The sequence below is a fragment of the Mauremys reevesii genome, linkage group 2 (assembly GCF_016161935.1).
Source record: "Mauremys reevesii isolate NIE-2019 linkage group 2, ASM1616193v1, whole genome shotgun sequence".
Lineage (NCBI taxonomy): Eukaryota > Metazoa > Chordata > Testudines > Geoemydidae > Mauremys > Mauremys reevesii.
Genome location: NC_052624.1, coordinates 204,160,978 through 204,186,201, shown reverse-complemented (window position 1 = coordinate 204,186,201; position 25,224 = coordinate 204,160,978). Strand labels below are relative to the sequence as shown.

Sequence of the window (25,224 nt, the reverse complement as noted above, 5' to 3'; positions counted from 1 at the left end):
CCTCCCTCCAAAGTGACTGATAATTCTTCAACTTCTTGTTCACTGAGACGATCCAGTCCCCAAGCACCATCCCACCCTGGTGCCACCCATCCTGATGGCGTGTGGGGGATTGTGCCTCCCAACTGTGTTGCTCCTTTTGTTGGTCTTGTTTTGAACACTGGCTAAATTGATTGAGGAGCGTTCAGGCAGGGAGGGATGCCTGCAAGCTCTGCAGGGGGCTGGGCACTCACAGGACAGAGAGCAGGAGGAGGAGGAGGTAGTTGCTAGTGTATGTTGTCTACATACATACCAAGTTTCCAGGAGTGGTGGCAGAGGCAACACATGGGGCGGTCACGTGCCCCCACAGAACTGTTTAGTTGTGCCCTCCCCCACTATCCACAGTTACATATTGCCTCTGCAGGTGGCAGAAAGCCACACTGAGTGCACCCTCCGGAACTGCATCCAGCAGTGCTCACCCACAGCTCAGAATGTGGGCACCAATCTTTATACTGATGTTTTCATGTTATGTTTTCCATGTAAATGCAGTAGAGCAGTGGGGCCTGATTATATTCAAAGTGCTTAGCTGGAACATTGATACTCATTGCTTATAAAAGTCAGAAAACCATAAGAAATAAAAGTCGTACCTCTCCATTAACAATTTCCTTGTCATTAAATACAAAGTTGACCTTTGCATTGCCAGACAGCTTTTCAGCCTGCAGCCAGAATCGCACTTGTCCCTTCTCCAGAAGTTCAGCTGCTAACTCAGACTTAAGTGGGACAGCTATGAAAAGGAAAGAAAAGACTGAAGAGAATCTTTCTTGTGTTTCACAACTGTTCTTTTCCATCGTCAAAAAGCCAATTCTCCCATTGACAGGTGTAGAATTTATGGAAGTGTGTTGTCTGCCCCCACCCTCTGTGTAGTTGTTCTGTTGTTCCGGGTCACTAGGGTTGTGTAGAGTTAGAAATATTCAGCGTTTGAGCTATATTTGATGCTGCTCCATTCTAACTCAAAGAAAAATCTGTCTCCAAGGTAAACTGAAAATATCTCTGCAGCATGATGTGAGTGTGTATAGCCCAGAAAGAACCATGCTTTATGACTCACTCTGTAATGTTATAATAAAATGTCAAAATGACTCAGCAGAAAAAAATAGCCTGCAAGGTCTTGCCTTCAAGGGTAATCAGAAAGTAAACAGCTGAACCCCATGCTGGTCCTTCATTCCTAGAATTGATCATATGTGTCATATCATGCCAAAAATTTCAGCACTACACTCCGTTTTCAAAGAGATAACCAGAAACACTGACATTACGAGCTACATTCATTTTGATGTAAGCAGGGTCAACTCCATTGAATGGCATTGTGGCCATTTATGTCACAGTACAAACATTTAGCCATGGTTTTAGTTTTCCCATTATTGACAAGTTCAAGTCTTCATCTTATTTTCATTCTAACTTTTCCTTAGGCTTTAGATTACTTGGAAAACACAAGCAATTAGACCTAGTGATATAGGGGCTGATTTTTGAAAGGCGTTGAACATCTAAATAGCTCTTATTGATTTTTACCTAGACTCAAAGAGCCATGCAAACGGTACATTAACACTTCTCTACTCTCCTATAGGTATACAGCATATACAAGCAAAGTATATGTGGAGCTCCCAAAATATAATAAGGACATATCAGATTTATAGTCTGAATTAGTGAGTCATTGTTTTTCATCTGTGAGAATACTGTAAAGTGTATGCATGGAAGGGTGTGACATTGTCCCAGAGCTACTGAGATGGATCTACAAACATCTTTGTGAGACAATCAGGGGGAGAATCTTTTCATTTGTTTATATAGTCTGGTAGTGGCTGTAGAACTAAATGTGAAACTCTCCTATCATATAGATATTGGTAGAGGTCTGTTTCTTTAAATTTGACATATATAAAGGACTCAGCAACAGTAAAGTGGGGCTATGCATGCTATAATGTAAAACAGAATACCCAAAATATGAACAGCACAACTCTGGGTTGTGAAACTGTTTCAGATACAAGGCTGTACTGCAGGGCATATTAGCCTGTTTTATAGCAGAGCTAGTCTGGCATTTTTCCTTCATCATCTCCATTGCTCAGCTCCACTTACCAGCAGCAGGGAGTGAAACTGACAAATCATTTTCACTTTTCTTCCTACTTCTCACACGTGGAAATGGCTCCTTTAAAGATTTTCACCTCTTCACTTGCTTGCTCCTCCCAGAGCCCTAGCGCACCTTCTGGAGCAGGCAACATGCATGAAAGCAGCTGCCTCCCAGTCTGCTCTGAATCAGGCTGTGAAGCGCAGGTGGAAGCTTCACTCTGCACATGAGACTCTCTCACACACACACGTGTGCACATGTCCTTGTCCTGAGTAGCAGGGAACCCTCTTCCTTTCTCCCCCACCTGAAGACATCTGATAGGTAGGGAAATGGGGGAATAGCCAAAAGGGGAAGGAGGATGGGAAGTAGCTAGCAGGAAAAGAGGAAGGTGGCAAATGGAGTCATCAGGGGTTTGGCTATGGCAACTGGGACGCAAGCAGAGCACCACCACTTTCTCCTCATTTTGAGTCCTGTATGTTAGTGCAATGGTGCTGTAAAAAGCTTCCTCACTCACTATGAGAAATGAGAGGTGCCTTGGATCTTAATCTCTAAAAACAAAAAGAGAGAAATGCCAGATGCACCAGTGTTTGCAACAGGAAGTGGGTGTAAATGAAGAAATTAGGCTGTGCTGCTTTTGTTTTACTGTCAGGTTTGTGGCAATTTTAAACTCTTAACTTGATTTGTATGTAATTAACTATGAATATCTTAGCCTAAAATGGAAAGAAAAAAACCAAGCTTCCCAGAGGCTGTTCTACAAAGGACTAAAATAAGCTAAAGGCATGTTCTTTTGTGAAAAGAAGTCACTTCCCAGTCCACAAGACTAACAAGACCGAGTCCAACAAAAGTGTTCATTTAAAAATGTGTCCGTATTATGAAGCACTAACTGGCAGCTATATTGGAAACGTCTAACAATCCTGCTTCTGAGTTTTACTTCCTATTCTGTATAGTGTCTCAACTTATCACAAGCACCTGATTAAACCTCCTTTAGCAGTTACCAAGTTGAAGAGCAGCTATACAGAGGACTTTCCCATCCTTCTTGGTCCTGTGCAGCTACTACACTCATACATTGTCTATGTTCAGTAAAGGTATGTGCACACAGCAAAGAAAAACCCGTGGCTGGCCTGTGCCAGCCAACTCAGGCTCGTGGGCCTGCGGCTGCGGGGCTGTTTCATTGCTGTCTAGACTTCTGGGCTTGGGCTGGAACCCAAGCTCTGGGACCTCCCTCCCTGCAGGGTCCTAAAAGCCAGGCTCCAGCCCAAGCCCAGAAATCTACACAGCAATGAAACAGCCTTGCAGCCTGAGCCATGTGAGCCCGAGTCTGTTGGTATGGACCAGCCATGGGTTTTTCTTTGCTGTGTAGATATACTTTTTGTGTGGAGTACTCAAGCAGCCCACTTACCAATAAGCTTGCCAGCTGTAGTTGTTTCTGAACACAAGTTAAATGTGTTAAAGTAAGCACTGAGCAGTTTAAATGAATTAACATGCAAGTGTTTAAGTTGAACATGCAAGTTCTAGTGATTAATTTTCACATACATTACTAATTTTGTTAGTGCTTGTAAAAATAGTTTATCCAGAGATGAGACTGAAGCTACTCATATACCCAAAGGGGTCTCATTACTATTTTCTCTTCTCTTAGGCATTTGCGGATACAACTCATCTTATTGTTACTTAATACTTTACAGTGCCTAGATATATGGTGGGTACCTGACAATACAAAGGGAAAAGACGTGATCTCTGCCCTGAAGAACTCACACTCTTACATAGAACATGACAGAGTCAGGGGAACAATCAACAGAGAAGGGCTGGGGTGAAGAAGGGCAAAGGGTGATGGAATACGACTTTGTGGTAACTAACTTTGGGTATGGAGGTGCAATTAGGAAATTATTTTTGTTGCTGATTTTATTATAAATTAATAATATTGTTGACTTGCTCTTGGTGACATCATAGAAGAAGTAAGTCTTAAAAAGAGATTTGAATGATGAGAAGGTAGCAGATTGTGGGGTTTGGGAGGTCATTCCACATGCAGGAAATGGCAGAGAAAAAGTCATGGAGGTTGTTGGGGAAGAAGCAAACAAGTGGGACATCGAGGTTGGCATCACTGGATCAGAAAAGGCCAGTCAGTGCGTGACACAATAAGAGACCATGTCGGATATGTAGACCAGAGTAGAATTGTGTAGGGCCTTGAAGTGATATAGAAAAGGAAGGAAGTGGAGGGATTCAGAATGAGAGATGTTGTGGTCAGACTGATAGGCAAGGAAGACCATTTTAGCAGTCACGGTTTGGATGGACTGGAGGGGCGGGGTTTCAGTAGCTGAGATAAAGATAGGAGGTGATGGACAAGAACTTTAGCTACTGGGATTGAGAGGACTAGTCAGAGCTTAGACATGTAGTGGAGGAAGATATGGCAAGATTTAGACCATTAGACACCATTGTATTACTCTGGTTATATGCCATTGTTTAAAACAATGGTATTGCACCAGCTTAAAACTGGGGTAGCACAGTGGTAAATAAAACCTGTAGCTAGAAGCAGAGGGAATCATTATATATAGTCCCCAAGGTACAGACCTGTGTAACAGGAAAAATGGTCAGGTTGTCTACAGTAACAGAAAAAGAAGATAATGGGGCATTTCAGAAGGAAAACTCCTGTGCAGATGGCACATTCTAGCTGGACTTGCTGTGATGTTTTATTTTGTTAACCTCGAATTTGGTCTTAACTTACATTGCAGTAATGTTGCCAGCTAAAGCTAAAGGGACAGAAAATTATAAACTCTCACACTGGCTTGGCAACTCATAGGGACCTGAGTAAGTGTAAAATTTGGTGCTCCAGAAAAAACAAATCCATTGGGATGCTTACTACACATCCAATATATGGACTATCCTGTACAGCTAGAGAGCAGCATCTAAATAAGCAGCAAAGGCATCAATTAATACATTAATGTACTGGGAAGAATTGAAAGACTGACTAGTAGAAACCATGACCCAGGGGCGGCTCCAGGCCCCAGCACGCCAAGCGCGTGCTTGGGGCGGCATGCTGCGGGGGGCGCTCTGCCAGTTGCTGGGAGGGCGGCAGGCAGGGTGCCTTCGGTGGCATGCCTGTGGAGGGTCCGCTGGTCCCGCAGCTTCGGTGGACCTCCCGCAGGCGTGGCACGCCTGCGGGAGGTCCACCGGAGCCACAGGACCGGCGAGCGGCAGAGCTCCCCGCGGCATGACAGGGCGCTCTGGGGCAGCGAAATGTCTAGAGCCGCCCCTGCATTACCTCAGCTTCACACACTGCATGCTTTTCTCGTGAGCCAGCGGAGCCGCTCCCCTAGCTGTTGCTGGCAGGGACTCTAATATACATCCCAGAACTCTTCACACTGCATGCCAGTATCTCTTCTATGAGCATGCTCATTTCACTTACTTGGGAATTTGTGCTCATGGCTGAGAGCGAGGAGGCGTTTCATCTCTACAAAAATTTTAAAAAGAAATGTTACGTATGCGTTTCTGTTTTACCAGTTATAATGATCACAGATTCTCTTACTTTTTCATGTAGTGCAGAAAAAGTGAGATGTGAAAGATAAAGCAGGCATTGTAAGAAATAGGTTTTTTCCTTACCTTCCTCGTCTATTGTGTAGCTTGATGAAACTCCATCAGTATCTGTGACAGCACAAGAGTAAATGCCCAAATCATCTTCCCCAAGATCTTTAAAAGCAGCTTTTGACCTTCAGACAAAAACATTTTGATTAAAAGCCTTAACCAAACCCTGAATCAGAACACCTCCCTTTCCCCTTACTAGTGGGTGCTGTATCTGCTGTGGCTCTGGCTCAGCAGGAGAGGATGAGGCATAACCAGTGAAAAAAGGTGAGTATATCCATGGTATTTACATGCTGAACCCCACAGACTGTATCTGGTACATGAAAGATCTGAATAAATCCAGCTTAGTCCTGCTGGGTAGAGTGTATGAGAGATGGAATAAAGATGCCAGAAAGGGTTCACATGGGTTCATATTGCTGGGAGTATGGTAAATACAGGCTGGTTCTAGGAAACATCCCTCTGGACTTCGTTTTCATGTGAGATGTCAGGGATGTTTTAGGGATGGCTATAAACAGGGAGGGGAATGTCACATGGTTTCTGGGGTGCTATGATTGGCAGGGCTCATACATCTATTTCTTCTTCCGTATATGTTACTTTTGCACCTGTATATTTGCATCTCCTTCCTCTCTAGAAAAAGCCTGGGGAAACAGGTGATCCAGACCATGCTGAAAGTCACCAAATCTGGGATCTGGTGAGCAAAAATGTTCCAATATTCACTGAGAATGCCCCACCACCAGCTCCCTCCTGATCAAACCAGAGTGTTGTTTGCTCCAGCACCTCAAAAGACTGCAACTAGCGCAGTATAATATGGGAAAGTTTTTGAAGCAGTCAGGAACAAAACAATTTAGGTTAAATATGTTTAAAAATACTAAATTGCACCTGCAAATCTGGTAGCCAGTGCAGGTCAGAGAGCACAAGTGTAGTGTGCTCTTTATGTGAAGCACTGCTTAAACAAGTGGGATGCATCATTGTGTGTGTGTAATTTCTGCATAGTCTACATGGGAGACCACCTTCAGATAACACTGTAATAATCTAACTTTCCACTGACAAGGGCATGAATAATCTTGGTGAGGTCACCTCCAAAGGGATGGATTTCTGTGATTCCTAGGATTTCTAAATACAACAGAGTTGCTATAAGCAAGGGTCCTTACTTTCCACCTTTGGCATCAAAGGCTAATCGAGATTCATCCTCAATTGGTTCATAATTCTTGGACCAGACAAACTTAGAGTCTGGAGACATCTGGTCGCATTCAAAGTTCAGGGAAATGACTCCATTATCATCCACATCTACTTCCATTTCTTTAGTTCCTGGAAGATCAAAACAAAGCATGTCTACTTTTTAATAAAAAGCAGCATAAATTATTTGCTTACACATCATTCACAGGGTAAATTAAGCAGAGCCCTTTCCTTCCTTCTGCATATACATAAGCTGCTGCAACAGGCTACTGTCCTTGATCCTTTACTCATGAGAAGAGTCTTTATCTAGGTGCGCAATTCCATGGAAGTAATGAACAAATTAAAAAGGGTACATAGGTCAATGAGATTACTTGCACATGATTAAGGACTATGCATACATGAAGATTGCAGCATTGGGCCCTGGGCTGAAAGAAGCCTTAACTCAGGCTTAAAAATAAAATTAAATGCACTGGAAAAACTGAACAGGAACAAATGCAGTCCATTAAAATGCATTAAATGTTGAAATGTTGAAAATATTGTAAAAGCAACAACTTTCACAGTAAGGGCTATTCATTGTATTCCTAAAATAGGGAAAACTTCTAATTTTCTAGTAAAATACAAGTTCATGCCACATACACAAGAGTATACTTGGGAAAGGTGGAGGGGTGAATAGGAAATTAACAGTTCATATTAATTTTACAAATGAATCATCACAGTAGCACTTACTTGTGCAACTAATAGTGTTACACACAGCAGCTCATTCACACGTACAGATGTTGGATTAATCAAGTCTGATATATTGCCCTGAAATGGCCTATGGAATGCATCCTGTGCACCCCAGTAGGGAGTGTATCTGTGACTGGCAGCTAAGTGCAGCACCTTGGTTCAAATCAAGAGCTGGTTTTGAATACTGCTTGCTACTCCAGAGCCTGCAGGCCTTGGTAAGGGCAGGACCATCCAGTGTGCACTGGTAGGGCACTGAATGGGAAATAAGTCCAGAGCCAGAATATACCTAGGATCTGCCTTTCATGCATACCTGTGCAGCCAAGAGAACTGCATGTCTTGAACTGCCTAAAATGTCAATGACATACTTTTCCTCTAAAATGTTATATCTTAACGAAAAGGACCTCATTCACAAAAAGCTATCAGAATATCCAGAAATGAGTAATAAATGTTTTATTTCCAGTACTTTTCTTGAGTCCTGTTCCCATAATCCTAATACCATACATGACTTCTCCAATACTGTGAGCAGCAGCACATTCCTTGGTAATGAAGTAGTTTGTGAATTGTCTTATTGCTTGTAGCCTGCCATAAATGTTTAATAAAAGGAGAGATCAATATTTGTTTCTGTACCAGTATTATCATTTATCAGCCCTTTCCGAAATGCAATATGCAGTTCAGAAATACATGTAAAGTACCTATGAATGATAAATGAAGTCTGAGGTCTACATATCTCTTACTGGGCAGTAACATGTTTGTAAATTTACCAGTGTAATCCATTATATGGAAATTCACCATTTGACATGTCATTAGTGTTTGTTTCCACTGCAGAGTGTTAGCGTATCAATCTTTTGATGACAGTGTAGGTAATGTGCAAAAACTCCGCTATAAGAGCGATTCAAAAGGCAATATGCTTGACACTTCATTAGCTTGCCTTCACTATATATATTATTACTACCACTCAGCACTTATATCTGGCAGTGGTGTTGTTTATACAACTCAGGGTGCATTTTTATAAGTTCATTTTTTCTCATTTTGCTTTACCTTTACCATAAATACTTAAACAGGTCACTAAGAAACTAAAGCATGTTTCTAGATCAGGGATCGGCAACCTTTGGTATACAGCCCATCAGGGAAATCCGCTGGCGGGGCGGGAAGGTTTGTTCACCTGCAGCGTCTGCAGGTTCGGCCGATCGCAGTTCCCACTGGCCGCAGTTCGCTCTTCCAGGCCAATAAAGGCTGTGGGAAGTGGCACGGGCCGAGGGATGTGCTGGCCGTTGCTTACCGCAGCCCCCATTGGCCTCGAACGGTGAACCATGGCCAGTGGAAGCTGCAATCGGCCAAACCTGCAGATGTTGCAGGTAAACAAACCGTCCCGGCCTGCTAGCAGATTTCCCTGATGGGCTACATGCCAATGGCTGCCGATCCCTGTTCTAGCAGCTGAGGATTGCCAGAGCACAGCAGCACGCTAGACAGGACCTCATCTAAAAGCCACTCTTCCAATATGCCCCTGTGTTGGCTCTAAGGAAAATCCTCAGCTGGAGACATAGGTGAGGTTTAAGGCCCTGATCCTGCAATCTGATACCTGTGGGTAGACCTTATGTCTGGGCAGAGTCCTACTATAGTTAATGGTGCTTCATGCAGGTGCAATGGTCTGCCCACACAGATGATTTTGCAGAATCAGGACCTAATTCTACTTTGCAGTGAGCAGTATCAGAGCTGGGGGCTGGCACAATGGGATTTGAAAAAGGATTAAAGCATACTCCTCAGAGCCCTGGGATTTTCTGTGGAAAACATACACAATGAAATCACTTTGATGAAATCAAGACTAAGTTATAGCTAAAGATATAGGTTTGTTTGAGGGTTTGCTGTTTGTTTGGGACAATTGTTTTGTTTTATTTTACCTTTTAAAACATTATAAGGAAAAAGTGTACATAGTTGGCAAATTAGAAACAAAAAATACAAAATATTTACCATATTACCCACACATGCTGGAAATAGGAGATTGCCTCCAGTCCTACTGACAGAAATAATTCTTTCAGTATATTTATTTAAGTTTCTATTCCTCTTAGGTTAGAGATCTTGCTCTCCTGCTGATATTTCTGACTTATTCGCCAAAAGTAACATTGCAATTCTATTTGCAAAATGCAGGAATTCTCCAGAGAGACACATCTGACCAAAATAATATTTTGCATCTATCCAAGATCTTAATAACGCCAACATTAGTTGGGAAACTACCTTTCCAGAAGATTTGAGACCAGATTTTAAAATGTCATGATTGTGCCTGAGATTTGTATGGTTTGAGTGAGAAAGCATATTTAACCAGATTTTTGCCTTCCTGAGAGATTTGTTTTGTCTTTTCTTAACCCTTCATAAGAAGTGTAGTTTGGCAGAGACCATATTTACAGATCTGAGCTAAAAGTATGTGACAACAAAGTCACTACAAGATTAATTAGCCCTGAGCTTCCCGGAGAACTTTGTTGGGCCAAATCTTGACTCTCCTGCTTTGTGGACTTGGAATCCGACCCCAGCTCTGTGCCCCTGAGCAATAACGAAATCCTGAGACAAGAGTCCCATATACCCCTGGTAGCAGCCAGGGTGCAGCTCTGCAGCCCTGCCCCCAGCGTTAAGGGCTGTGGGCGTTCTCTGCTGAACTTGGCCCTATTACTCTAGACACACACCTTACTGCAGCTATCCTAGATCTCAATGGGAATTATGTGGCTAAATCTCCTTGCAGGTGGTAAAGTATCCCCAGCTCTGAATGAGTGCTTCAATTCTCAGTCTGTTAGAACTGAAATTAGATGTGAGGTTCCTTATTTGATATGTGTGGGGGCTGCTATTGCATGACAAGCTTGTGTTATCAGTCTGAAGGCTAAGCATTAATCCTCAAAGGGAAGCAGAAACTTTGGGGCAAATGTTCATCCAATTCTTATTTCACGAATAAGATGTTTCCATTGTGCGTAACCCGATGTCAGAACAATAGGACTCTATGGGTAGGTCTACACTTCATTGAAACACCTGCAGCAGGACCATGTCAACTGACTTGGGATCACAGGGCTCAGGCTGTGGGGCTGTAAAATTGCAGAATAGACATCAGGCACCAGTGGAGCCTGGGCTCTGGAATCCTCCCCGCCCCCATGGGATCCCAAAATCAGGGCTCCAAGTGTGAGCCCAAATGTCTACACTGCCATTTTATTAACCCCATAGCCTGAGTCAGCTGACATGGGATGTTTTATTGAAGTGTAGACATATCCCAAGGGCCCTGTCCTGCTCTCATTGGCTACTGCCAAAAGTCCCAATGGCTCAAGGAGCTCCTAGAACTAGTCTGCAGCCTTAAATGTGTTTATCTTATACTAAATTATGTATTTTAAGGAGATTTGGGGGGTATATTTTTCATCATGGAATATCAGGTTTAGAAGGGACCTCAGGCAGTCATCTCATCTAACCCCCTGCTCAAAGCAGGACCAATCCCCAACTATATTTTTTGCCCTAGATCCCTAAATGGCCCCCTCAAGGATTGAACTCACAATCCTGGGTTTAGAAGGCCAATGCTCAAAGCACTGAGCTATCTCTCCCCTCTCTTGCAGTGTGTGTTTACAGCACAAAAAACTATACCTGCATGAACCTCAGCATCTTAGATGTTTTACTTTTGTGTTTGTTTTTATTAATTTCATGTATTGTGTGTCAGTTCTAACAACAGTACTATCTCTTATGAGTAGGTTAAAAATCTATGGGCCCAACAGCCTCTTCCTATGGAAATACCAATGGAAAGGATCTGGAGACTCATAGAGATTCCTCCATGTTTTTTCTGTTTTATTAAGGGCTATGTCCTCTGTGGAAATAGCAGGGGTCCAGAGTCCAAAACCACAGATACTTATATGAAACCCATGGATCCACTGGAGCTCTGGATCCAGCTGGGTGGGGATTCTGTGCCTCCACAGTGATTCTTGGGGTCCCTGCTTCTCTCCACACCTTTCTAGCACTGTGTATTCATTGTAGCCATGCTGCAAGCGTTTCTCCAATCAGCAGCTGCCCTGGGCTCTCCTTGTAAAGGTAGTCTCCACAGCAAGGAGGGTGTCTGTGTCAACTTGTGAAAGGATTTACTGTTGGTGCCAAAGGAGAAAAAGAACATTCTCCTTGGCCCATTCACAGCCTGTCCCCTCCCCACGAACTCTCTGTGAGTCAAGGGACAGAAGGGATATGAGCTGCCGTGGCAGCAGCAGCTGATCTCCCTTCTATCTGGGGAAGAGTAAAACTTAAGTGTGGAAGTTACACTCCATGCCCTGATCTAGGGGAACAACTGGACCCTCTATTTATGTATTTATCTGCAATTGCACACAAATATTATTTTACCATATTTTATCCAGGTGGGAGGGATAGCTCAGTGGTTTGTGCATTGGCCTGCTAAACCCAGGGTTGTAAATTCAATCCTTGAGGGGGCCATTTGGGGAAAAAATCTGTCTGGGGATTGGTCCTGCTTTGAGCAGGGGGTTGGACTAGATGATCTCCTGAGGTCCCTTCCAACCCTGATATTCTATGATTCTATTTGTGTATATGTATAGTATGGGCCACTCAAGTGTATTCAGAAAATGTATTTTATAAAGGAGGTAAAGAGTCACACTCAACTGGTATCTGTTATAGGAAAAGGGCTTGGTGCATTGGTAATACATCGAAGGACAGATGGGTTCAGTTCCTTTGTGTGTATTCTCTGGTTATGAGCATGTCTGATAAATATGAACCTGTATTAATGCAGATGCAAAACAAGAGTGTAAACGAACCTGGTCGTGTTTCTGCTATGACAGGGTCAGTAGTATCAGAAGGTTTCCCGACACCAGCCTGATTTGTTGCTCGCACCCGGAATAGATAGCTGACACCTTCCTTTAGGCCACTGACCTAGACCAAGCAAGTAGAGAAGCACAGTACACTACTGAGCACTTCATTTTACTCTTCTATATCTATAACACTAGTTTGGGGGTTTGACAATAATATATCTTCCTCTTTTTTTCCCCTCTTTTTTCCCTTGGAAACTTCCACTTTCCTCATGTTCCTCCCATCCAGGCTAACATGACTATAACTTATTTTTGTTTGCTACTTGAGTTTAGCCAGCATTTTTGATGATGTTATCAATGATGTTAGCACATTTCTGGGAACAGGATGTTTTTAACTCTTGTGCAGTCCATCTGCCTCTGCAGCAGCAGAACAAAAATACTGCAGGTCAATTCTGGCTTTTAAAAAAAGTTGTAGTCAGAGTCAATAATTCAAACCATAGATATTTAGAATCTGGATGTTATTCTCTATTGGCTTATAATGATTTTAACATCCAGTTTGAGACTACACTACATTCCAATGTCCCTTTAAAAATACACAAGCAAAGATCACATTTTAAAATGAGGCGGTTTTTAAAATGACCTTTGAAATATACACATTTCAAATATACCAGTATGTATACATTTTTACACTCTTGGAAGAATGTTTAGACTGAAGATACAGTTAATCTTATATTTAGAAATTGCTCCATGAAATTATGTACCATAATAGTCTAGCCATCTAAATTACAAACTCAAAAAAATGAGATGACAGGGTATATTATGTTAAAACCAGTCATCCTGTCATATTTTCACAGCACACACCTCAGTGATTTGCCACTTGTGTTCACCTTTGAGTCAGGAAATACAGAGGATACATCTGTGTTATAACCTATTTTAGGAATGCCATTTCACTTTGGCAGTGCGTTCTTTTATTTTTAGACTTATTGGGCCAAAGTCTTTTCCAAGTTAAACCCCTATGTGACTCTGCTAGGATTATATGGGTGTAACTGAGGGCACAACATAGCTTGGTAAGTCTAAAACTATAAGGAAGCACTGCCAAAATAGAATGGCATACCTAGAACTGACTTCACAGAAGTTGCACTGGTGTAATTGAATTTGGTTCCAAAACTAATTACCTTTAAGAATTTATTTGCAATTGGCTTCTCATTGACACTCCTCCAATGTTCGTCTGTTGCTTCTGTTTCCTTCACATCAACATAGTAACCAGTTATAGGATTACGGCCAATATAAACTGGTGGTTTCCACAGTAAAACCAAAGAGTCTTTTCTAACTTCAGTGCATAAGAGATCATGGGGCGGTCCTAAAGGATAAAAAAAAAGTTGGAATCTTGTGAATTAAATAAAGCCCCAAGCAGGCCATTGCATAAAACAAATGAAAAATGTACCATCTCAAAAAGACCATGGGCTAAATTCAGAGTGGGTGTAAGTAGATACAACTCCACTGTACCTGTGAACTTATACAGTCCTGACCATGTTCAAAATGAACTAGCTCCCAAAATTATCCTATTTCCATTTTTTCTAACCTACAATATCTCAATCAAACATAAATGACCAGCCTCATCAAATAACAGGGAGATAAGTTAATTATTAAACTCATTCATTTGTTGAGAGCCTGATCTAATGCCCATTGACGTCAGTGGGAGTCTTCTCATTAACTTCAGTGGGTATTGGATCTGGCCCTGAACTGACATGCTTAGGACAGGGCTAAAGGGCCTGTTTCTTCACTGCCTTGGCACCTTGTGTAGACATTTACACCAGGCATAGTATAGGAACCTAAATAGAAAAGAAATAAACAATTAGCTGCAAAGTGGGTATTAAATGCTACCAAATCAAATGAGCAATGTTTAACACCCACTTTGCACAGGTGTAAATGACTCTGCAAAGCAGTGAAGAGCCTTATGTGCAGAGCAACTTTACTTCCATTGACTTCTATTGGAAGTGGAACTGACAGCACACAGCAGGTGTAACAGCAAACCCGTAGCAGACCTCAGGATGCAGCCTGCTCAGAATAAGAACAGAACACCGTTCTAGCCAGCAGCATTCTTCTTTCATTTTGTGTAGTGTAGGTTTGGTATGCTCCACTGAATGATGCTGAGCTTTGATGTTTTGTTTAGATTTTTACCTGGAACAGCAATGGTCCATTCTTCACATTTGAAGGATCGAGTAGGTGGGGAGGGTGTGCCGACCCCAGCTAGGTTAGCAGCAGCCACTTGGAATTGGTATACCATGTTTTCCTTCAAATTGTGAATCTGCAGGATTAATAAAAACAATACTCATTAACCTTGCTTTAAAGTTGTAGAAGGAGGTTATACTGATGAGTGTCACATATGTAAACTCTAGGATACAAATCCTCTTTATAAAGCCTGTACAATGAACAGGTGAAAGCAATATTAAAAATCAGTTATGTATACTTTCATTTCTTTTCAATTTTTTAAGAATGAAAAGGCACCACAAAAGCTACCTTTGTGCACTGACACCTGGGCAATACCTTCTATAGGCAGCCACTTCTGAGCAAACTGAGGAACACTTGAGACTATGGGCTTGTCTTCATGTACAGCACTACAGTGGTGCAGTTGCACTGGTCTAGCTCTTTAGTGAAGACACTACTACACCTGACAGCAGAGCTTCTCCCATCATCACAGTTAATCAACCCCCAGAGGGGGAAGCTCTGTTGGGGGAAACTATGTCAGGAGAGAAGCTCTCCCATCAACATAGCACTGTCTACACAGGGGGTTAGGTTGGTATAACTACATCGCTCAGGGGTATGGATTTTTCACACCGCTCAGTGACATAGTTATACCAATATAGGTCTGTAGTGTAGACCTAGCCTATGAATGTTCTAAATGTGCATAAACTGTAAAAAAACAAAAAAACCCAACACTCTTTTTACTGTTAGACATTGTGCTAGGTAGGTAGGGAGCAGAGTGTCACCAGCCATGCGTTAATTACATAATTCAGCCTGCTGACGTAGGAGCTGTCCCTGCAGTGGGGTATACGCTGGCACTCATTTGAAAAGCAGCTGTATTCACCCCTGGCAATTATGTGCTGCAGATGGTAGCATACTTGCAAGCTGGATCAGGATCTAGCCCCAAACCATGACTTCTTTAGGCCACAGCCAGTCAGCACAGGAGTGGCTCAACCCCCTCATACTCTATTAAGTGCTAATGGCCTCATTTTCAAAGCCGCTGGGCATGTGTAGCTTCTATTGGTGACATGAGTTCTTAGATACTATGGTGATAGGTGCCAGACTGAAAGAGAGTTTGTAGCTTGTTCAATTGATAAGTTTGTAGATTGATGAGTACATTCAGGGTATGTCTACACTGCCCATGTTACAGCGTGGCTGTGGCGTGACGTGGGCAGTGTAGTCATGCTTTATCGCTGTGGGAGAGCTCTCCTGGCAATAAAAAACAACAAGGAGTGGTAGCTTTATCACCGGGAGCACTGTCTATACTGGCGCTTTTCAGTGCTAAAACTTTTATCGCTCAGCAGGGTGTTTTTTCACACCCCTGAATGACTAAAGTTTAATCACTGAAAGTGGCAGTATAGACACAGCCTTACTGAATGCAGATAATTTGTACTCACACATTTAGGATACGTCTACACTACACTGGCAATTGAATGACAAAACTTTTGTCTTTCACAGGTGTTAACTCCCCTCCCCTGAAAAACAAAAGTTTTGCTGCGACAAGCACCAGTGTGAACAGCACATTGTTGGCAGGAGCGCTCTCCTGCCAATAGGGTGACCAGATAGCAAGTGTAAAAAAATCGGGACAGGGGGTGGGGGGTTATAGGAGCCTACATAAGAAAAAGCCCCCAAAATTGGGACTGTCCCTATAAAATCGGGATATCTGGTCACTCTACCTGCCGACAACGCAAATGCCGCTCATTGAGGGTGGAAGTTTTTTGTTGGAGAGCCAACAAACAGAGGCAACATGGCACGACTTTTAGCAGCATGGCTGTACTGACACAGCCATGTTGCTAAAAGCTGTGTAGTGTAGGAAAAAGGAAAAAGCTTACCCTACTCTACTCCCACCCACAAAGCAGAGGGCAGGGTACGGCACTAAACATTTATATACAAACCCTCTGCATCCAAGAAGTGTTAACTGGTGACTCTTATCATGCTTTAGAAACAAACACTGACAAGAAGCAAAGGACTAGAAGAATAAGTTGTTTTACTTTTCATCCTAATATATACCTCATGTAGCATCACAAATAATTGCGGGCAACGTATTAACCATCTAGGACATGACACACCTTTTTAAAAGCTGAATACCCTCTATTAAATTGTAGACCAGGTTTCTGAGTCACATTTAATAGAGTAATAATACTTTTTCACTTATATAGCACCATTCTATCAAGGAACCCAAAATACTTCAAAAAAAAAGGACAGCATAGCTCTTATTATATCTGTGGCATTAAAGAATGAGCAAACCAAGCAAATATTAGACTAGCATTTGTTTGCTATGGAGTATCTCTGACATAAACATCCCAATCCACTGGAAACAATGAATTAGAAGCTGTTTTTCCTAATCTGTTTTGTTACATATATACTTCTGATGCATGCTCAGCAATATGAAAATTAACCTCTTACCCTGTAGGCCCTTTCACTAACTGGTTTAATGTTGGCCTCGTTCCATTTTCCAGGAACTCCATCAATCACTTCACGATAGTTCACATAGTAGCCAGTAATTTCAGCTCCGCCAATGATTTTAGGCTGTTTCCATCCCAGCACTATTGAGTCATGAACACTTTCAAGTACAGTGATGTCATAAGGTGGAGATGGGGCAGCTGTGTCAACATGAACATCATATGAATAGGCAGTAATCATTCTACTAGTCAAATAAGCATTTGTCTGGCTTTCCCATCTTGTCAGGAAAAACTCCATTTGTAGTCAATGGAAATTTTCCTGGTATAAGGAATGCAGGATCAAGGCCTCCATAAGCCCAATAAAAAACTAAGCTACATAAGCATTAGTTATACAGCAGTGTTTGATATTTGAGAAACGAGCTGATACACAGTGAAAGTGTGTGTCGCAACTGCAGCTCTCATATAAGTGAGCAGGTTTCATTTTCAATACAGTGAAAGATCAGAAACTAAAACTAACCATAGCAGACTTGCAAAATTTTGGAGATGCAATGATTTGTTTTCTTTTGCTGAAACCAAACTTTTTCCCACACTCAATTTTTTCTTTAGTTCCTTTTTTATCCCACAGTCCCATGATGAGAAAAGAGGTAATGCAACACCACCTACTTCCTCATTTTTGGTCTCTTAATGTTATAATGATATCATTGCACCCTTTGGGTAAACTTACCTTACTGAAGGAAAGCAGTCATAGCCACAGCTGTCTGGTCAGAAATGGAAGAGGCCTGTTTCTGGAGCTTACTTCAAAAATATCTGGAGCACAATTCTTTTTTTTTTTTTAAACCAACATAGAAAGCATGAAACTTCAGTCCTGCAACTGCACCCACCTTCTTACAATATATCCTACATACATGTCAGTGGAATATTTGTACACAGAGTATTTACCACTGGTCAGCTGTTGGCAATACTTAGGAACTCCTTGTCTCACTTTGGATGTAGCTCAGATAGAATTTTGAATGACCTCATTTGCTGAATGTTCTTCCAGAATAACTCATCATCCAGTCAGCAAAAACTTTTTTTAATTAGTAAAGGAAACCCGCAGAAAAAACCCTATTGCCTTTGAAATCAAGGATAACTCTATCAATAATCCCTCTGACTATGCAATGCAAGCTTTGTTGCTATCCTCAGAAATACCACCAAAGTGATTTAGAAGTCATGATATTTTTGGATACATAGCTGTAATATATAAAGTAAAGTAAAGCAAGCTATTAAATTAGTAAATGATTTTTAAGTGTTTTGCTGTCAACAGACACACTGTATGGGAAATGGTCCCCCGAACCATTCCATGCATAATAACCCTTAATGAAAAGCTGAGCATGTAAATGGATTTGATGGAAGATGCATCATTGGTGAGAATGTCCATTGTGACTTGGATGATAAGTGATGAAAATTGTCTGAGATGAATGTGCTGAAATGGTGAAATCTATTTATTGGCTCTCACCTATATCTTTCTTCTCTTTCATTTTCTCCAATGCCAAAGGGTCCCCAGGTTGAGTCTTACTTGCCTGCTTAGCAGCTCCCTTCTGTGGTGAAGGTGTAGGAACATTCTTAACCATTTCTCTTACTTCACTGAATCCTGTACGCCCCAGCTTATCAGAGCTACTGGGTAGCACGTGTCTGTTAAATTTAGCATTGCATTTTAGCAAAGCATCTGTGTCAAAGATAGGCTGGGAGGACTCATGCATGCCTTCCCAGGAGGCAGTGTAGTCTGTTAGTCCACCAGCTTTACCACTCAGTTCAGGACACACACCATGAAGCAATCCTCCCCCTGCAATTGCCAGAAAATAACAGACATTTTGAATTAGACATCATTCCTTTTTCTTCATTTATTCAACAGAATGAAGAAATGACCACAAAGAACAACACAGGCAGGACATGAATAAACATGATTTTTGCTGACATTATGATATGCTTCGACTCACAAGAAAGTGAAAAGCATGTAGTATCTCCCAACCTTCTCACTACAAGTAACGCTTTTTTTAATGGTGTATATTTTACAGCACAGATGTGACAGTCCATAATCTGGAAAGCTAATAGAAGTAAAATGATTGTCACTTGCCACACTTCTTTTAAGATTAGATCCTTTTACCCATATCTGTGATCGTTTCAGCTCATCTTTAGAAGTGCCTCTTTCTTCTGCCACACTTGTCTTCTGAGGTTGGGAGGTATGTCAGTTTGATACAAATAGAGTTAGAATGTTGAAAACATACAATTTATTCTGGTTCAGTGAGTTCATTAGTCTCCTTATGTTAGTTCAGGCAAAACAGAAATAGCTCATCAACAGTATGGAGGATGCACAGGGTTTTAGGACGTTTACAGAAGAGAACGACAGCATTATTAGTAGGTTCAGGTATGAAAATAAATCAAGCCCTTAGATTTAGGAACTGACTTTACGCAGGATGATGTGTATTAGAGGTGATTTATATCACAATATGAAATTAGACTGGCATTTCATTTTCCAGCGTAACTATGACGTGAACTTAACAGCATTTTCATACAGTGGTTCATGAATAACATCTGAGGAAGCCTGGATGGTGAAAATGAACAATCTACAAGTGCGCAGTGACTGAGTGCTTGTAAAAGTATGACTGTGAAGCATTACACATGATATGACCAATGGCAAAATCATTATCTGTGGACAATACTGTAAAACAATATAATTAGTTACAAATAATTGCTGAAAAAAAACTTTCTGGAATCATTCAATTTTTTGTTTACTATTGACCATGGCAATGGAACATAGCTTACCAATGGCTGCTTTGACTTCAATAGCCTCTGATTCCTGTGAATATTCACTGAGTCCAGCTGCATTAACAGCTCTGACTCGGAAAATGTAGTTCTCACCAGTGAGGAGTCCATGGCAAATGAATCTAAAGCAAAACAGTAAAGGAACACTTAGAAAACCCTTACCCTGCTGTAGTGAATGGGAGTTTTCCATTGACCAGGATTTCACCCCTTTAGTAGCTATACTGCAGTGAGACAACATACAAAGGAGACTCGGATATCAGCAAGAAGGCTAATATGAAATTTAATCTCAAGGAAGCAAGTAGGTTTGTTTCAATAATAATGTCTGGAAATGACTGTCAAACCAATCTGTATGTGAGCAGTTCTTATGCTAATTTAAGTTCTGTCTCATAAAAGTGAGGCTTATGGAAGTGTACAAACAGAGGTGAAATATGGAAAAATAAAATGAGCATGTTACTTTTTGTGAAGAAGTTAATGATCATTGCTCCTTTTAAAAATGAAATATTCATTTAATTGCCATATTAACCCCCTATGGGATTGATCTTGCACAGCCCAAGTATGGATAGTGGCAGGGCAGGGATACGTACAAGTTATAATGTGATGGGCAAGGAGCACTTCTCAGTAAGCAATCAATTACTTCTGCCTAGTAGGAGGAGAAAGGTCAAAGAATGGAGGGCACAGCTAAGCACCCCATTTGCATAACAAGGATCAAACTCATGTCTCCAGAGACATGCCCATTCTCTAACACCTATCACTTTTTTCCCTGAGCTTATGAGAGTATGGGAGTTGCTGTGTCAGGGGGTAGCTTCCTTCTGCTCAGTGCAGAGGAGTACACAGACTTAATTGCACCCACATGTAGCCTCTGCTCACGCTTGTACTTTTCAACGGGTACATCACAAAGACTTGCAAGACCTAGACCTGTCTGCTTCAGTGCCATGCTTATAAAGCTAGGTGTAAAGTTATGTGGTTAGTATGAGTTTCTGCTAGAATTTGTCTTCAACCATACTTGAAAAATTACAATAACCATGAAAGTTACAGTAACTATAGAGAATAAGAGCAGAAAAAAAGATGTCAGAATTTCAGCTTCAATTTCTTGCTTCTAAACATCACACAGTAACCTCCTTAATGTTTAAATAGAGGAGTCAATAGTGGACAGAAAGTTGATGTACATTTTTGCCCAGGCAACATCTTCATGACACTATCGCATAATAAATAGTAATGGTTGTAAGCGTTTCATGGCAGGGACCATCTTTTACTCTGTGTTTGTAAAGTCTTCAATACAACAAAAGCCCCTCAATGCTGACTGGAACCCAAGCATGCTAGTTATACAAATAAATAATAATTCTCTATCATGGTGGCTAATAATTGTAATGTTAGCAATATTAATCAGTTACTATAATAAGTCATAATAAGCCAGACCTGGCTTTCAATTACAATATAAATATTCAATAACTCCCTTGAATTCAATGGAATTTCTCTGGATTTACAGCAGTGTAACCAGGATCAGCTCAGAATTTGCTAATTAAGGGCCTGATTCTTAGATTCTTACTCAGGCAAAATTCCTATTAGGACAAATTTTGGTTTAATTTATGAAGGTGTAAATCTGGAGTAACTTCATTGACTGACAGAATGAATTTAGTATGAATAAAGGATGTGAGTTCTGTATGCAAGGAATTAGTACATTTGCAATGTAGCATGGAATTTTCTAATGTGCTCATGAGTCTCTTTGATGATGAAAGTGAAATAGCAGTGACAGGAAGGGCAGTTGGAGGGAAAGCAGGCACATTTGCTGGTGTCATATTAGTTATACAGTTCTAGAAATATTTACCATTGCCCTTCAAAATTGAGAGCTTTGCTCCCAAACACCATGCAATCTAGTTTTCTAAGTTTGCAAGCTCACTCATTCTTTATCTTACTATTTTGTACTATTGTACAATAGCTAACCTATTTATTACTCTGGTTCTTCCCTTGCTTGCTGCCACTTCCCTTTTTTGTTTGTTTGTTTGTTTGTTACACTTATTTGTTGCCTCTGAATTCAAATTAGCTTGTAAGTAAGACCATGATTTAATATGTTTGTATAGCACCTAGTGAAATGTGGCCCCAGTCTTGATTCAGACCTTAGTTTGCTACCACAATACTAGTTATACTATTATTGTTATAGCCATAAAGTAGGTAAAGCAGCAAACAAACTTGCCATGCTTGGGGACCAGCAAACCTGCTTTCCATGTTTTTATGTCCACTACCTTGTGCCTTTCACTGGATTGTTATTGCTTGGTTCCCAATGGCCAGATCCAGCTATGCTTGCTTCTACGTAGTACCCAACCAACTCCTTGGCATCTTTAGATTCTGTCCAAGTGACAACCACTGAGGTATCTGTATTCCTGGTTGGTATAATACGGCCTGGGGCTTTGGGAATATCTGCAGGGACAAATAAAAATAAATTAGTGACCAATAAGGGTAAAATTTACCAACATCAAAATAAGGATCACATTCTGCTCTTGATTATGAACGTGTGAATCCAAGCAACTCCAATGACTTCATCTGAGTTTCTATATTCCAAATTTACACTAGTACAACTCTGAGTAGAATTCAGCCCTCAACTTTTAAAGCTTCTAAAGTAGCCAGCGTTACTCTATTGTGACTACTATCTTGGATTTTCCTCCACAAGAAGTCCCTGTATCAACTTTAGAAGTATAAGATTTAGTTTTGGTTTAGATTGCATAATTTGATAAAATAAGAACAATTAGGGCTGGTCAAATCTGGAAATTCTTTTCTGTGAAAATTTTCAAATGAAATAAAACATTTTTTATCCAAAAAATTTGCCAATTTTTTATTATTATTTGTGGTCTTTGCAGTTATTTGCATGATTATTTGAAGTCTTTGATGCCCTTGGTTAGCATCTGCCACCTCAACATATACTAAAGGATCCACAATTCAAGTCACAATGAACAATGAAATAAAGAACAAATCACTGTCTACCATTCACAGTTGTGTCAATTATGGAGCATCCATGTGTCTGCTTCAAGCAAAATAACTACCCGATGCTCTTAAAGGGTAGCCACAGACACAGGATAATATGTCTGACTATACACTTACCAAGTTTGTCACCCACCACAGTAGCTTCAGTTGCTTCTGAGGGCTCACCAATGCCAGCTGAATTACAACAGCGAACACGGAAACGGTAAGATTTCCCTTCAGCCAAGTCAAAAACAGCAAAGCGAGGAGACTTTACAGGGATCTCAGAGTTCACTCTCTGCCAGTTCTCTGTGCCTGCAGTACACTACATTCAAAACAAGAAACAGCCATTAGGACAGATTTATTCAATGCACAGAACTTAGTAGACAATCTAGACTGCCAAGGAGTTCCATCTGACTACCAATCTCACAGCTATTATGGAAGATGGGGAGCCACATTCTTCTTCTTGGCCAGGCCTCAGAATGTGTAAATAGACTTCCCACCTCATGAGTTCTCCAAGTGATCACCATTCCTAGAGGCTTCCTGTTTTCACTATGTCATAGCTGATACATCCTAGAATCCTTTTTGTGTAAGAAGCACTGCCACTGCTAGGACCAATTCTGCATCATATCCTGGGATCAGTGCTCCAGTCCTTGCTTTGGCTGTAGAATTTTCAGGAGGGGAAAAGAAGCATCTTTCACAGAAAGGTGTCCAGTACAATCAGAGGGGCAAAGCAGTAACATCAGTACAGTGCTTCTTGGAGCTCTCTGGCCACTCAGAACATCCTTTGAGGGTGGACTGCAGCACAGAATGCACTAGCAATGTGCAGTCCCTGCTCTCTTCTAAATCCAAAGAATGTGATTGTTGGAGGCTGCTGTGAAGGGTTTCAAAGTAGAGGTGGTTCCTTGCACTTTCTCCCTTCCCTTATGTACTAGGTCATGATCAGCCACAATATGGCCTTGATTTTTCAGGGGCGGGGGAGGGAAAAGCAAGTGCATTGAATTCGTGGCTGATGCTTATTCCAGGTGGCCAGAAGTATTGCATATGATGAACACTTCTGCTACCAATATTATTGAGAAAATAAAGAATATGTTCACTCCATGTGGGTTACCTAAATGGTCTTCAATTTGTTTGAGGAATTTCAAATATTCCTCGGGAAAACGTTAGTAGCACACATCACATCTGCGGTCTGTCACCCAGCATTCAATGGGCTAGCAAAACATTTTCTTGTGCAGACACTTAAAAGAGCATGAAGGTAAAAAATTGAGGGAGAACTCTGCCACGCTGTGTTGCAGATTTTCTTCTGTCATGTATACCACAGTCCGCTGTACAGAAAATTCATCATTCTTTAAATGTACTTTGCTAATTAGATTTGATTTACCAGATTCACAAAGTAGAGAACCCACAAAGTATGTCTCTCATGATTTTACGCCTAGACCAGTAGGGAACAAAGAGGGGGAAAAAACAAGCATTTTTAGGAGGATTTGGGGGAGCAGTAACAGACCTGGAAGAGCTAAAAGGGGAGAAAATTAAGAATTACATTGGCCAGCAAGTACAACATAAAGATTCAGAAAAGAGAGGGCACTAAAATTAAGACTGATGATTGTGTATGACTAGAAAAGAAATGTGTTGTGCTTGTTATCAGCCAATGAAAATATTACTATAGAGGATGAATGTGAGAATACAGACGAAGAAGGAAAAGAAGAGTTGATGCCAAATGGCCCTTCTGAGTAACATCTCCAGCCACAGTGTGAACCCAGACCTCCCACAAGACTAGCCTTATTTACACAGGTCAGAATCCTACACATACCTCCTTTCCCTGTACTGCACCTTTATGTAGAAAGTCCATCTGCCTATCTGTTAAGAGGTGGGCCCATGATGTAGTTCAAGTGAGAGGCACACTCTGCTTTCACTTTTGTGGAGATTTTATCTTTGTTCTTTTTTTCTCTGTGATTTTCCTTAATCAACAGTAAAAGTCATCTAGACTGAGTGCACATGTTATGCTCTTTGAATATGGAAAAGACAATAGTCTGAAGGTCTCAGTATAAAGGGTACAGTAGCTTGGAAAGATTAGATAAGATGGCAGAGCAAACTTTTACGAAGATGACACTTCACTTTACTTTGATGCCACGATTTTACCTTTTCCACAAAGTACATGACACCCTCATGACCCCGTTCTCCAGGGGGTTTCCAGCTGAGCACAACATAGTTCTTGGTGGCTTCAATAACATGGAGGTCTGAAGGCGGGCCAGGAACAACACCCTCTGTAGAACAGGACAGAAGAGAAGGAAGTTTATGTTTGAATCAGGTAGCTAGGTTAGCCGAGTCCCTAGCCCTGCCCCAGGTGCTCCTGAGAAAACATCAAGAGACTGATTTCTATCAGGTCAGATAATTTCAAAGCTGAGTGATTTTAAATTTCCTAAAAATGTGCACTGACTTATTTGAATTTCTGAATCATTATCCTGATGAAAGCATAAATCAAGTATCTCATGCGGATCTC

The 25,224-nt window shown here is 41.2% G+C and overlaps 1 protein-coding gene across 10 annotated transcripts in view; it reads right to left on the bottom strand.

Annotated features, from left to right (window-relative positions):
* Nucleotides 1-25,224, bottom strand: part of MYOM1 (myomesin 1) — a 147,679-nt gene that overhangs the window by 30,636 nt on the left and 91,819 nt on the right. For 7 of the 10 annotated variants that reach the window (XM_039523330.1, XM_039523327.1, XM_039523325.1 and 4 more), the window contains 13 exons: nt 24,864-24,988; nt 22,866-23,049; nt 22,013-22,187; nt 19,773-19,894; nt 18,466-18,792; nt 16,975-17,171; nt 14,506-14,632; nt 13,500-13,684; nt 12,334-12,448; nt 6,811-6,967; nt 5,681-5,787; nt 5,487-5,531; nt 624-760 (listed from right to left, as the gene is read on the bottom strand). In XM_039523330.1, the coding sequence (XP_039379264.1) occupies nt 624-760; nt 5,487-5,531; nt 5,681-5,787; nt 6,811-6,967; nt 12,334-12,448; nt 13,500-13,684; nt 14,506-14,632; nt 16,975-17,171; nt 18,466-18,792; nt 19,773-19,894; nt 22,013-22,187; nt 22,866-23,049; nt 24,864-24,988 (2,003 nt within the window). The remainder of the gene's footprint in view (nt 1-623; nt 761-5,486; nt 5,532-5,680; nt 5,788-6,810; nt 6,968-12,333; nt 12,449-13,499; nt 13,685-14,505; nt 14,633-16,974; nt 17,172-18,465; nt 18,793-19,772; nt 19,895-22,012; nt 22,188-22,865; nt 23,050-24,863; nt 24,989-25,224) is intronic. The other 3 variants (XM_039523333.1, XM_039523334.1, XM_039523332.1) reach the window with 2 other exon arrangements.